Below are 14,718 nucleotides of genomic sequence, written 5' to 3'. Positions count from 1 at the left end.
AAAATCTCAAATAAAGTAATAGCTACCTAACCACAAGCCTATCACTTAGAGGCACTGCTAATAAACCATACTGCTTACATCACCTTTCATTCCTCCCAGACCTTCCAAATGCCAAACAATGACCACATTTCCCTTGTATTTGGACAGCACCCAGCACATACCAAGTATTATCACAGTTTAGATATAAAGAAAAAAATCTTTGCCATAACCCTCTGGTAGCTAATCACAATTTATTAAAAAGCAAAAATCAGCACAGATAATCAAGAAACTGAGTTCATAAATGGAATGAAACCCAGTTAACTACTTTCCCATCTCCTTTTAGATTCTTAGTAGACATTCATATTATTCTTTTATTTGTTTGCTTTAAAATGCAACAGCAATCCGGGTTTGGTTTGGGTTTTTTTTTGTTTGTTTTGTTTGGTTGTTTTTTTTTTGGTTGGTTGGTTTTTGTTTTTCCTAATTATCAAACTTTTTGCACAGGGCAAAGATATGGGAACCAAACTACAGAATGTTTACGGTGTTAAAATGAATTTTCTCATTTCTGTTCTCTTTAGGAAAAAGTTGTGAAAAATATCCTTCAGCCATACTGCTCCTCTTCTCCCACTATGAGCCAACGTGGAATGAAATTGCTTTGTGTTTCCCTCTGCATAAATGCCTCTGAAGTAGAAAGAAGCAAGACTTTCCCTTATATCTTCAGACAAAAAAATACTAGGTTCTGGAACTATGTTGGTACCGCATGTTCTGCTAGTGTAAAGTTAGCAACTAAAGAGCTTTTGTACAATTAAAAAAAGAAAAAAATCTAACCAAGGGGATTGAAAGCAGGAAGGTATCTTGCCTTTTTTTTTTTTTTTTTTTTTTAAGTCAGAACTTTCCATCAAAGCATCTATTTCTTCTATATTTGGTGCATTATCTTGTAATACACAGTGTACCCAGTGCATGAAGCATCTTCCCAATACACCTCAGAAAGGCAATATAATCTGACCCCTGCACCTAAGTTTTGATTCTATTAAGAACCAAATTAAGAAATAATCCTGTTTGTCAGATAGCTTGTTTTTTTCCTCTTCCTCGCATTTCTTTCTGTTAAGCTCATTTTCCCCAGAGTTTGGGGGTGGCTTTTGTGTTTGGTTGGTTGTTATTTTTTGAGAAGTTTTTCCCCCTTTCAACAAACTGCTTTGTATTGGCAAAGTAAATATTTCATCTTTCTAGATCACAAGAAAATCAAGATTGTTGACAAAAATGCTAGATGGACTAAGGTACTTGGAAAAAAAAAAAAAAATCACTTGTCTCTCTCAAAATTTTTGTTTTCCCCATGGGAGACATACACTTCTTGAAGTAGGACTGAGGGGACCACCTTGAATTCTCCTTTAACCTCAGCTACAAATGGTCAGGGATGAGTTTCAAAAACATGTTTAAAAAAGGAAGGGGGAAAAAAAAAAAAAAGACATTTAACTGTAAACTATAGCCAAGAGATGAGGTTTACAAAAAGCAAATGTTTTCTTTCTTAAAACCACATTATTCTTTCTTAATGTGACAGACAAACCTCAGAGGACTGGTGGAGGGCACTGTATATGCTCATGCAGGACCTGGAAAGCCCTTTTAATTGTTTTTCCTGGAAACTATATGCAAACTTTCACTCTTTTTAAAGACATGGATTTCTAGGATGTCACTTTCTGAAGGACAAATGGATATAAACGGAGCTCACAGACTTCAACAAATCTGCTTTGTTTAAACTCTTCATACAACTTAGATCAAAAAGCAACTGGTGAACATTTTGCATTCCAGATTTTCAGCTTATATAAACTTAAATAGCACAACAGAGCAACAGAAGTGTGCAGTGGCCCACATCATTCTGTATAACTTCAGTGAGGATTAGAGCATCAAGAAAGCAGGTAGAGTAAAGACAGTGTCCATTTGCATTCCCTTGCTTTGCAAAAACAACAAAAAATGCAGAATCATAGAATCTTTTGAGTTGGAAAGGATCTTTAAAAGTCATCCAATCCAACTCTCCTGCAATGAACAGGAAGACCTACAGCTAGATCACAGAATCATAGAATCACCAAGGTTGGAAAAGAGCTCCAAGATGATTCAGTTCAGCCATCCACCCACCACCAATATTCCACCACTAAACCATGTCCCTTAGTACAACATCTAAATGCTTCTTGAACACCTCCAGGGACGGTGACACAACCATTTCCCCGGGCAGCCTGTTCCAGTGCCTAATGACTCCTGCAGAGCAGAAATTTCCTCAAACATTCAACCTGAATCTCCGCAGTGCAACTTGAGACCATTCTCTGTAGTCCTGCCACTAGTTACGTGGGAGAAAAGGCCAACCCACCTCGTCGCAACCTCTTTTCAGGGCATTGTGGAGAGCAATAAAGCCTCCCTTGAGACTCCTCCAGACTAAGTAACCCCAGTTCCCTCAGCCACTCCTCCCATCAGACTTGAGGTCAAGACCCCTCACCAGCTTTGTTGCCCTTCTCTGGACACATTCCAGGGCCTCAGTGTCTTACTTGTAGCAGAGACCCAAAACTAAACACAGCACTCGAGGTATGACCTCACCAGGGCTGAGTACAGAGGGATGATCATGTCCCTATTCCTGCTGGCAACACTACTTCTGATACAAGCCAGGATGCCACTTGGCCTTCATGGCCACCTGGCCACACTGCTGGCTCATGTTCCTCTGAGCATTGACCAACACCCCCAGGTCCGTTTCTTCCACACAGTCTTCCAGCCACTCTGCTCCAAGCTTGTATCATTGCCTGTGGTTGTTGTGGCCAAAGCGCAGAACCTGGCACTTGGTCTTGTTGACGCTCATCCCATCGGCCTCCATGCAGTGATCTACCCTGTCCTGATCCCTCTGAACAGCCTTCCTACCCCTAGGCAGATTCAGCACTTCCTCCCAAATTGATGTCATCTGCAAACTTACTGAGGGTGTATCCAATCTCCTTACCTAAGTGATCAAAAAAGATACTGAATAAGACAGGCTCCAGTACCAACCCTTGGGAACACTGATCATGACTGGAATCAGGGTGCTCAGAACCTGGTCCAGCCTGATTCTAAATGTCTCCAAGGAAAGGGGCATCCACCACCTCTCCAGGCAACCTATTCCAGTGCCTCACCACTTCTTCCTTATGTACTCTGACAGAAATGATCATTTCCATTCCTAGCAGCTCAGTCAAACTCCTTTAATCCAGACTGATCTTAATGGAGACTAAGTGATTTTCTGAGCACTGGCTACATGCTTTCAACAACAAAGCTAGAAGCTGGATTATTTTCTAGCTTAGTAGAGTTTTTCTGTGGTTCCTGGCTACTTTAGGCTACTAAATCATATACAGGCACAGCTAAAATTTTGGCTTTCAGTCCAAGTCAAAACACAGTAGGAAGCACCCATAAACCAAACCAACGGGCTCCAGAACAAAAGCTTGAGGCTTGAGAGGATTCATGTGTCTTCAAACAGTTTTATAACATGTAAATTTTAGGTAATTGCCCTCAGACTAAGAAATACGAGCTTTCTCTTTTTTATTTCATGGAAAGGAATTAGGTTTCTCCAAGCAACATTTTGAGCAAGATGGCTAGGATGGAAAGGCTAGGAGGACATGACAAGAGTGACCTCCATCTCAGGTCAGCACTCACACACAGTCTGACAACTCTGCACCTGGACCACTTCATGTAGATAGTGAAGCCAGCAGGATTCAGCCCATCCTCACCATGCCCACTGACCATGTCCCCCAGTGCCACACCCACACGGTTCTTGAACACTTGCAGGGATGGTGACTCCACCACCTCCCTGGGCAGCCTGTTCCAATACCTCATCACCATTTCCAAGAAGAAAGTTTTCTAATATCCAATCTGAATCTTCCCTAGCACAACTTGAGGCCGTTTCCTCTCATCCTATCGCTGTCACTTGGGAGAAAAAGCTGACCGCCCCCTTGCTAAACCTCCTTTCAGGCCACTGTAGAAAGCAAACAATCCTACTGAGATGGACCAAATGTCTACCTAAGACAGCAGCTTTTCTCTTAGCCAATGGATACTTACAGAAAGAGCACAATAACAAGGCAAGCACAAAAGGATATTACCTTCCACAACTCCACATCACCTTTAGTAGAGCAGAGCTTAGGTCTCCCTGAGATAGGCTGTCAAATCCTTTTGCTTCATGCTCACCAAGCAATTTTTTCCCGTGTTCTTTTGTTTCGTCTTCTACTTTTGTGTGGCAATGAATTCCATTACAAAATAATGAATTATGAGCAAAAATAATTCTTTTTTAAACCTGTGTGATAAGTTTAGGTGATGTTCTCTGGGTCTTATATCACAGAAAAGAATAAATTGGCATTCACTATCTGCTTTCTACTTGCTGCTCCTGACACTCACGCTCGCAAAACTTTTTGTATTGAATCTTTTCTCATCCATAAACTGTTCCATTTCACTGACCAAATTAGTATTGCTCTACTTGGCTTCTCTGACTTGTATTTGCTTCTATGAGCAGTAAGCAGAAATATGCACAGAATTATCTAAAATGACTACTAAATCTCTTTCCAAATGGGTAATAGCTAATGCACAAGCCCATCCTTGCAAGAGCATACAGCTAACTGCAAAGCAATACAAATGGAGAAAAGTAGCCCTATCAACACAAAATTGCATCCTCTACTTTATAGCTCATTCATTCACCACAAAGGAATCCTTTTGCCACTTGGCAGTTAATTTTCCACTTTAAATAGCCTAGATACAAGTTTCATCATTTCGCAGTTCATCTCCTGCTTCCAGACAGTTTCCAAGAGAGTATTTAGTAACAACTTTAGCACTAGTCCCCATAGTAATCATCAGTAATATCCTCATAGACCAAAATCTGATTATTTCCCTCCAGTGTTACTCTTTAAGCATTCCTTAGACCAAGAATCCTCACCTAGACACTGATATAACTGAATTTCTTTCAGACTAAGATGAGGAATGCTGTTCAAAAAAAAAAAAAAAAAACAGAAGAAATGCAGCGATATTATTTCAATCAGATCACAAAATAAACAGCTTTAGCAGAGGAACCAGAAGTGCTGTGACTAAATACTGCCACTTCAGCCCATCTTCAGCCTTGAGCAGTCTTACAGTCAGGCTTAGGGATTTGTCTGCATATCAACAGTAAATCCAAATCCCTAGAGGATTCGTGGTTATCTCAGAGCTCACACACATTGGAAATAATGCATTAGCCACTCGCCTTTACAGCTCATGGGTTTGTTATTGGTGGTCCAAAAGAGATGGCAGTAAAGAGGCAATGCATCGAGGACTTCTGGAGCATTTCTGGAGGCTGGGATAAGGAGAAATGACATTAGCTACTTAGAAAGTAAGAGATTGTTTCTGCAAGGGAAACAACTCAAATACCATATCTAAACAGAGGCAGCAGTCCTACCCAGTTTTCTCTGTATATTTAGATTAAGTAGATTTAGACACATATCAATTAAAATGCAGTCAAAGCGTGCCTCAGCAACTTCTTCCACTGCTGCCACCAGATTGCTCATGATGCCTTTCAGCTGCCAGTTAATTCTAACACAGCAGCTGCCCTGCGCCACTTCACCAACGAGGCCAGCGTGTCTCAGGTGCCTGCGAGAAGCTGGGACTGGCTACAAAAAGGAGAGGTGGAATGAAGGACTTCACGACCTCTGTGACATGGAGTTTGATTGCTTCAGAGATTCCACTGAACAGATTTACTTTATTTTAGCCAACTAGTAAGGCTTCACAAGTAGCATTCACACTGAAAAAAAAAGAAATTAGAGCTCTGCTGCATTCATTTTCTTATTCTTGCAATTCCCTCCAGTTCACTGGGCTGTGCAGACAATCATTTTCTGTGCAGCCCAATAGCTCCATTTGTTGTCTCAGACTTCTTCCAATTTCAAGCCCTGTAGACTTCAGTTCTGTGATGTTTTAAGAGAAGCACTGTAAATCTACTCGAATTCACACACAGTTCTAAACAAAGTGCACTTCTGAAGCCTCTCATCTTCTTCCCTTCAGAGCACCACCATCCCTAATCTGTGAAAGAATACAAGTGCAGTTCTTCTGTATCACTGATTCTGATCATAGGAAAAAAAAAACCAATAACAACAGAGATTGAAATGTTTTCTCCATAGACATTTTTAAACAACAAGGAAAATAGTTATAAAACAAAGAAAGAGATCCCTCTCCTATGAAAGAGATGAGAACATTGTCACTAGCAGAGTTTTCCTAATGCAAGCAGCACAGACATGAAACTTTTACAGGAAGCTGTACTGCAGGACATAACTGCAACAGAAAAGACCACTATACTAAATAAAACAGCTATAACCTGGGTACACCTTGTGGAACACAAAGTACCATGGTTAACCATGGTAGAACTTTACCCTTTGCAGGACTGACATAAAATTGAGAAAGAGGTGCAACGTAAGTCAAATCACTTATAAGGAAACTGACTCTCATATTTACCAGGACTAGAAAGTGCCAGAGCATAGCTAAGCCTCAAAACATCAGGTTTGTTCTGTATTTAGGAGCATAGGAGATATCAACAGAAACATTCTTCAGAAAACCATTTCCTTCACATACAGAGAGTGGCAGTAAAGGATGCCCTCCAGCAAAAGTCAGCATAAATCAGTTCAAGGGTTTATTGACTCTACAATGACAACAGGTTTGTATCTTCCCACAGAATATAACCCTAAACTGCTCAAGCTCCCAATTTGAATAAGACCTTTTCTGCACTTTACAGGGAACAACAAGGTATTTGCAAGTTCACCAAAATATGAATGGGCCCTTAACATCGATAGGCCTTTAAGCAGTAAATAGAGGAATCAATTTTACTCGCTAACTTTAGGTACATCTTTCAAGTAAACAACATTATAATACAAGGTTCAATGTTGGAGCAAGGCAATCTATATCAAGATCCAAGGAGGAAAAAAATAAATGGTAACATTATGCTAACAATTTTACAGTGCTAATTTTCTCACTTTAAAACATCCTGCAGAGCGTGAAGAACATACTAGGTAAAAGCTTGTACAGAAAGGTCATCTGTCTACTTTCCCTCGAAGCAGATGAAATGCACTGAAAACACAAGAGTTTACATGAAATGAACAGAAAGATGCCAGGCGGCACACAAACAGTGCACTCAGATAAGTTCCTTGTTTGTCCAGCAATCTAAAAACTCCAAGGGCTGCAGTTACAAGCTTAGACCCAACAGCACTGCCACATCACAACAGTGAATTACCAATATTAGCAGCAAAGCACGGCTCCACAGCCACTCTGGAAAGCCCAATCATTTGAACAACAAGAGCTGACACAGCTGGAGACTCGCACTGACCTCTCTCACATTGTTCACTGCCCTGCCTTGGCTCACCCCAGCTTACCCAGCCCACAGGAGTTTGTTCCCACCTTCATCTCTGAGGTAGCAACTGGGACACTGCTCCTATGCATCATTCCTGTGATCAGATCGCTTTTAATAGCAATTTGTACTAGTCATGCTTATCTGGACATCACTTGCTGAATACACAATGAGAGATATGTTCCTGTTATAAGCCAAACTCAGACCTTGCTCAGTTCTCCCCATAAGTTGTGCATCACCTCCTCTGCTTCTGTCCCACGCTTTCCAAGCTATCCAGATGTCTGGCTATTTCTCCCTTCTGGAAAGAGGAATTCTACACTAAAACTCAGGAAAGGGTTAAATATGGCAATCTGTACCCTCTCTGTGCCCCTACGCCTCCAGCACTTTTACTAAATGCACGATCTTCATTTTTACTAAATGCACGATCCTCATCTTTTCAAACCTGATTTAAAAGTAGCACTTTCCCACTCCAATACACAGCCATGTGAGCTGCTCTCAGTTCTTCACAATTGCATACATATTCAGCAGAAAGAAAAAAAAAAAAAAAAAAAAAAAAAAGAGAAGAGAACTGACAAAACAAAACATTTCAGCTGCTTTCTTTAAATTAAAATTAAAGACCTTTGGCAGCACAGCACTGTGCTCCTAGTAGGGACACCTCTCCAGCCAAAGGATACCAGTGATTCATTCACAATTCAGAATGATTAGACCAACATTTTATTACCCTGAAGCTGAGGAAAGCCTTGAGTTAAGGGAATTTCAGTAAATATGGAAACACCTGGCGAGCCTCATTCAAGATCTGTGCAGGAAAGGCAAGAGTAGGAGTTAGGCAAAGGTCTCCTACCTCGGTGCTGCTTTTGATTCGTTACAGTGAAAGTACACTCTTTCATCAACTGTTTTAAATTAGAATAAGATCATTGCAGGAGAAACTTATCCCTTAGAAATTACAGAAGCCAAGGATGAAGATGGTATCCACTTATACACAAATTTCTGCCACTTCTCTGTTACTCAGAAATCTCCTTCTCTCCTCTTACTATTTTTTCTCCTAAACTGCAGTAACATTCTATATAGTTACCCTGAGATATCCACAGTGACTTTTATTCCTTGAGGAGCCCCACAGCTTTAGAGCACATCATTAAGTGTGAGTTTAGACCATTTCTGCTAGCACTCATTACTTGACATTTAGAGAAGTTACATTTCAAACGTCGCCATGGCATGCAGTCCCTGGTGCACTGAAATCTATCTGAAAATTTTTGTTGTCCTTTACAGTTTCTACAAACACTTTCTCTTTTTACTTTTTTCAAATATGAATTTACTGCAAATGAAAACCACCCTGCTGGTAGGCCTCTGAAATACTCTGCTTCTCCAAGGAACAGACAGGGAGCAATGAAATGGAAATTTCTACATTCAGTTTTATCTCAGGATGCTGATCGCATTGTGCCATGGCACAACCCCAAAAAGCAATGCATGCTTAGAGTGCTTTTCATCTCCCTTTCTCCAGTGCCAATTGGATTGCCATTTAGCAACAGGGCTGAGGGCTGTAATGGCATCCAACCATTGCTCACCATGCAGCTGCTCCCAAGCTCTTCCAAATGAAGCCACAGCATCCTGCATGCACCCTCCTGTGCTAGGAGCATTCTGCATATTCACAAATCTTCATCTGGAGATTTGAAAGGTACATGTTCTGGTTGAATTCTTCTTTAGGAATTTATTGTGTTGTTTTTCAGAGACTATTCTGGCATTAGGAACATTTGATGAAGCAGTTTACTGCACTCAGATCTCTTGGAAACAAAGGAATAAGAATACTCTGGTGAGCTATGTTCAACCACCTCCAGGGTGAAATATAAAACATATGTACTGGTTCTGACATTCATATTAGGAATGCAAGAACCTACTATCTAAAATGAGCATTTTGCTAACTGAACAGAGACAAGAACTGGCAAAAATATTAACTTTCTAATTGTTATTGTCACCATTTCATGATACATATTCCAAAGCCTGATGTTTAACTTACTCATAGAAAAGTCTTCTGGAAAAGCTAATAAGTCAGGTCTACAGTGTTATATGATCCTTATTCTGCAACTCCATGCCTGTGTAGTTTAATTCTTACAAAATCTGAGATGCGTAATGCTGTAAATCTGCCTCTTTCAACTACTTCAGTCATTTGACTCCAGATTCCTGCCCAGCCAAGGACCACACAGAGCTGCCCTCAGGCTCTCACTCAGCCCTCCTGCAGCTACAAGGCAGAGTGCCCATCTCATGATTTCCGGGGTCTCACTACTCAGTTTTAGAGGTAGATCCCACATTGGTGATCTATCAATTGTCATGAACAGCTGTTGATTTCTCAGGATGTATCCCATGTCCTCATCAGCACTTCTGCTATTTCACACCTGACTTCCTGCAGCAACTTGAGAGGAGTAGCATCCGGCCTGGGTGAGTAATCATCCTCTGCGTTCTCAGGTTGCTTTATATAAAACACATGCATACACAGATCAAAATCCCAGAGTATTAGGAATAAGTAACCTGGAGAAATGTCTTTATCCCAGTGGAAAAACCTTACATTTGCTTGCAACAAATATTTCTTTATAATGTTAGTACCTCGATTTTAAATGTAATCCTCTAGGTGAAAAAAAAAAAAACTTTTCTCAAGATCATTGCAAACAAAAATTACAGCTTGCTATCCTTAATCTGACTGCTAATTGTTGCTGACTGAAGATTTTGAAATACAAGAATAGAATGAATTTTGGCTTCACATAGACTGAAGAATCCCATCAGATCTCCAAGCACAAATGCTGGTAGTTCTGATAAAATCTTCCCAATGTTTCAAACACCAGTAGCAGGAACCTACATCTTGGGCAGCCAAGAACATGCAAGTTTCCTGTCTAGAGCAGTTATTGTGACTTGCAAGGAGCTATAGCAAATCAGACTTTCAGTCACAGATCAAGTGAGCAAAAGCCTTCCAATTGTGCACACAATTGCAGGTAAAAACTTGACCAAGATTTTACTTTTGACCAGAGGAAACTGAAGTAATCAATACTCAGTTTGAAAACAAGAAACATTGATCATAATTTCTTATACACAGAACTCAGCATCCCCTGATACTCCAGTTCTCAATGTTACAAGAAGAGATGGGAATACCTAAGATTTTGTTTGGGATTTTGTGGGTTTTTTTTCCTTAGGATTTCAGTCTATCAATTGAGCTGGGAAAAATCGATTTCTAATTTTACTGAAGAACCTTCTAAAAGCATGTGCTTAAATTGTGCTGCTGTGCTCCTATACAAATTCTTTCTGGAAATTGAGCCCCAAAACATCAGGACATTGTTCAGACAGACGTCTATGCTTTTCCAGGAGCTCATTTTGAACTGTCCAAGCTTTTGATCTGCAGTGTCAGTCTACACCTTCCACAAGGACCGCTTTTCCTCCAAGGCTCCTTGCTGCTTAGCTCACAGCTCCTCAGCTCTGTGTAAACCCATCAAAAATTTCAGAGAAAGTAGGTAAAGGTCTGTGCTTATGAGACACAGTGCCCATGCTGTGACAGAACAGTAGAGATATAAAAGCAGAGAGATATATCCAGAAAACAACAAATAGCTAAACTTTTTAGCACTGAAGAGAACGATTTCTAATTCCCTGGAGATGTTCTGGCAGTGAAAGGAGGTTTGTTTTTATCTTTGAGGTTTTATGTATTAGTATTAATTAGTAGTCATAAGAAAATATTTTCTACTGGAAACCAAACGTACTTGAAATCGGAGGACTAAGTGCTACAAACTCAAAACGAGGCACAACACTCTCTCATGCATAACACTCACAATTTTTTTTTCCCATTACCACGTATATCATACTTCACAGAAAAATCACTGAATGCTCAAGCAAAAACTACGGCTTTAGGAGTCCAGCTCCTGTATTTGCACTCTGCTATTTTCCCTCTGCAGAGGAGCTGGAAATGTGAAAACTGCAACGTCCTCTAAACAAAACTGCATTGTCCCACAGGTCTGCTAGTTCAGCTGTTGCTTACTTCTGGAGAACCTATTTCCAAAAATAACCCAAAGCTTGGAGGTGTCTTGCTGCAAACAGGTTGAGATCCTAAAAAAGTACTGAAGCTAGGGTGGGAAGATAAGTTCTGTAATTGATTAATGCCTGGAAACTAACTAAATAAATACATCAATCATTGATGCATCACAATACACTATGTCAGGAATTACTCCCTTTCCTCCTTCAGAAGTGGCAAATGAGAGCAGTCTACCACAGTGGGAAAGGAAAAGAAGTTTTCAGGTTGCATTAATACGTGTCAATATGGTATCAATATGAACCTCTTTTTGAATACGTCCACAAGAAATCTCAAGGAGTTAACAACTAATTTTCCTTTGATGAGAGAAATAAAGTGCACTTAGCAAAGACTGCCAATTAACTATTTTCTGTATAGAAAAATTATCTCAAATTAATTGAGTTCCCTTGCTTTCTTAACTAAGGAGAATTATTCAGCTTTTTATTATTATTATTATTATTACTATTATATGTGCAATTGATGAAATCATGTGCAACTGAACAACAGCATTCCTCTGGTCCATCCAGTATGTAGCAGAAATTATTGTGAAGGTTACAAGCAAATAGCTTCCAGCTATTAGTGTATGCCTGGAAACTGGGGGAGGTGGTGTACAAAGGCAACAGGGAGGAAGAAATCACAACACTTCAGTGTGAAATCTGTCAGAGAGATCCTGTCTTCCAGAAGACAGCTCAACCATTACCATATCACCTCTTTCCCCACCAAAAGACATAACTGCCTTTCTCATATATAACTGAAAGCCTTCTGTGCCATTTCTCCATCCCAAAGCCTCCCTTCTCTCCCCATCTTAGTTCTGAAGCCATTTTCCAAGAGCTGCGTGCACAGCTTTGTGTGCCAGAAGCAAACATGATCCAGCACAGACAGTGAACACTGTTCGGTTCATGTATAAACATCAGAAGATATTACACAGCATTGCATGTGCTAGTAACTGTCATTCATTGTGTATTATTAGAGGAAGGAGACGGAGAAAGCTCAAAATGCATTCAGTGCCTACAAACAACAGTCAAATGAGACTGGCTATTGTGTCACAGAACAGCTTAAAAACCAGCAGTTCCTACAAGAGCCCACTTACCAGCTATCCAAGGAGCCTGGCACAGACAATTTACACCTGTTCTGCTTCCTGCTGGTTTTGCAAAGGAAATCCATGCATCCCACACTCATAACTTCCAGGAAAAGACAAAACCTGAAAATCCAACCCCTCGGGGTAGGAAAACAGAAATGTTCAATTTCCCAGGAAATCTTCTTCAGTTTCAACTCAAAAGCCCATTCCTGCCTCCCACTATATTATGAGAAACTGAACTGGGAAATTTAAACCAGGAGAAGAAAAGAAGTATCAAAGGCCAATTCTCATCAAAGGAGTGGCGCTTGCAAGCTGGTCAGTACGAGTCTGCTGAAATGATGCACAGCTACATGGGAACGGGTGTGTGCATACACATGCATGCAGACGTCAGCCCCTTCCTTGGAAGTGGATTAAGTGGCAGATGGTGTCAGAACCTGAGCTGCTGTCAGGAGCAGAGCTCACGCTGTCCTGCTCCTCTGTGCTTAGAGAGGAGAGCAGTAAAGACAAGCCATCCTAAAAGTGTTGATAAATGGCTGGTGATTGGCTTTGTCATCAGCAAGGAGAGAAATGACAGCCTTTTGCTTGCTTCTTTCTCCTCCAGAGTCTTTGTATGCAGAATCCTCTCCGAAATGGAAACAAAGGAGAAACAAGGGGTAGATATGCCATCTTCAAGCGTGAGAAAAGCCAGAGGCTTAGCTTTACACAGGGAAACCAGAACCTGCTATTAGCAACCCAAATACCAGAACCTGAGACAGGGAGGGGGAAGGGAGAGCACCTGGCTACAGCTCCTTGAAAAGCAAAGGGAGAAAAAAAGATGAAAAACCCACTGCCTTTGGCTGCCAATACAATGAAAATAAATGAGGGAAATAACATTTGGGAGGCACTCACCAGCTGAAAGCAGTCACAATGACTTTGTGCAGGCACCGCTATTATTAATAATTATTAGAGATAATAAGGGTTTTCAGGCTGAGCAAAAGGATCTTTTCCAGTTCCTAAGACCTCATCTCTCCCTGTCCTGTCACCCACCTCCCCTATTTCCCTCTCCTCCGAGCACCTGCTTTACATAGCTTTCCTTGTATCACCATCAGCCTCATGGATAATTGATAGACGAGCTCGTCCAGCTGATGCTAAGAAAAGAACGACAAGGTGGTTCGACACATGCCTGCTATAAATAGACACACAACATGGCCAGCATTTGCCAGCATCTGATGATGCCTTCCTCCCTCCTGGGTCCTAAAGTTAGCTAGTCTCTGAAAGTCAGCGAATTGAATGGGAGCAAGGTAAAAAGGCTGTCAATTAATTGTGCATAGATTGAAAGGATAAAAATAAGAGTGGGCTTTATATTTTTATGACATGCTAAAAATACCCATTTTATGAAACTTTAGGCATAGTTTGCAAAGCACGGTTTATTTTTCTTCCCCTCACTTAGCAGCAGCTATGAAGCTTAAAATACTTCCCTAGAGCCGGGTTCTCTGGCGACAGGGCCAAGAAGGGTCACAGCAGATCTTGCTGCTAGGCGCAGCAGCATGTGGGAGCTGAACAGAGAAGAAAGCAAAACTCACAGTGGTGCTAAGCCCCGTGATGTCTCTGCAAAGCACAAGTGCTCATGCTCAGCAGCTCAGGGGCCAGGCTCAGAGGGCAATGGCTGGATGTTGGTGAGAACAAGGCAAACACAGCTGCCTCCGAGTAGCTGGTACTAGGCTCAGCGCTCTGAGACAGCAGCAAACCTTCCAGGCTTATTACTGGTTTGGGTGCAGGGACAACTCCCAGGCCTGTCACTGATAGAATACGCTAGATAGGCTTCCAACTGGAAAACCCTTAGTCTTGCTTTGCTCATCACCAACGAATCACACAAAGGCTGGGAGACAGAGGCTACCACACTACGCAGCTGCCCTTCACCCACACCTTCTTGCTGATGACTCTTCCCCACCACTCGCTCCTGTCCTGCAGCACAGAAGCTTCCTTTGCCAGATACACATAGACTCTGCAGCAGGCTCACCCTACCACACAGCTCACGGCTTGGATCCTGGCTTGTAGCAAGTGCTTATCTCACTTAGTCATTGTGTCCAGTTGCACTTTGCAGATCAAGCTGACTTTTTTTTTTTGGCTCATGTAAAATGCTTATTTCTGGAAATTCTTAGTGCCTTCCTTCTACAAACACTAACATAGGTTCTTTCTATTTGCCAGGTCTCACTGGCAGCCAACTAAGCTTCATCAGTACAAATAAGCTACAGAGACTCACCCTGCCTAAAGAAAGCAGCTGCAGCCAAGCAT

At 41.3% G+C, this 14,718-nt stretch overlaps 1 protein-coding gene across 4 annotated transcripts in view; it reads right to left on the bottom strand.

Moving 5' to 3' along the window:
- LOC100551345 (diacylglycerol kinase iota) overlaps positions 1–12,764 on the bottom strand; it is a 175,368-nt gene extending 162,604 nt beyond the window's left edge. For all 4 annotated transcript variants that reach the window (XM_085229072.1, XM_085229054.1, XM_085229062.1 and 1 more), the window contains exon 1: positions 12,457–12,764. In XM_085229072.1, the coding sequence (XP_085085198.1) occupies positions 12,457–12,545 (89 nt within the window). In that variant the 5' untranslated portion in view covers positions 12,546–12,764. The remainder of the gene's footprint in view (positions 1–12,456) is intronic.
- Positions 12,765–14,718: the final 1,954 nt, after the last annotated feature.

Source organism: Meleagris gallopavo, chromosome 1, assembly GCF_905368555.1.
Source record: "Meleagris gallopavo chromosome 1, MGAL_WU_HG_1.1, whole genome shotgun sequence".
In the NCBI taxonomy this organism is placed as follows: domain Eukaryota; kingdom Metazoa; phylum Chordata; class Aves; order Galliformes; family Phasianidae; genus Meleagris; species Meleagris gallopavo.
Note: the sequence above shows the minus strand (reverse complement) of the source record. Positions and strands in the feature narration are given on the sequence as shown.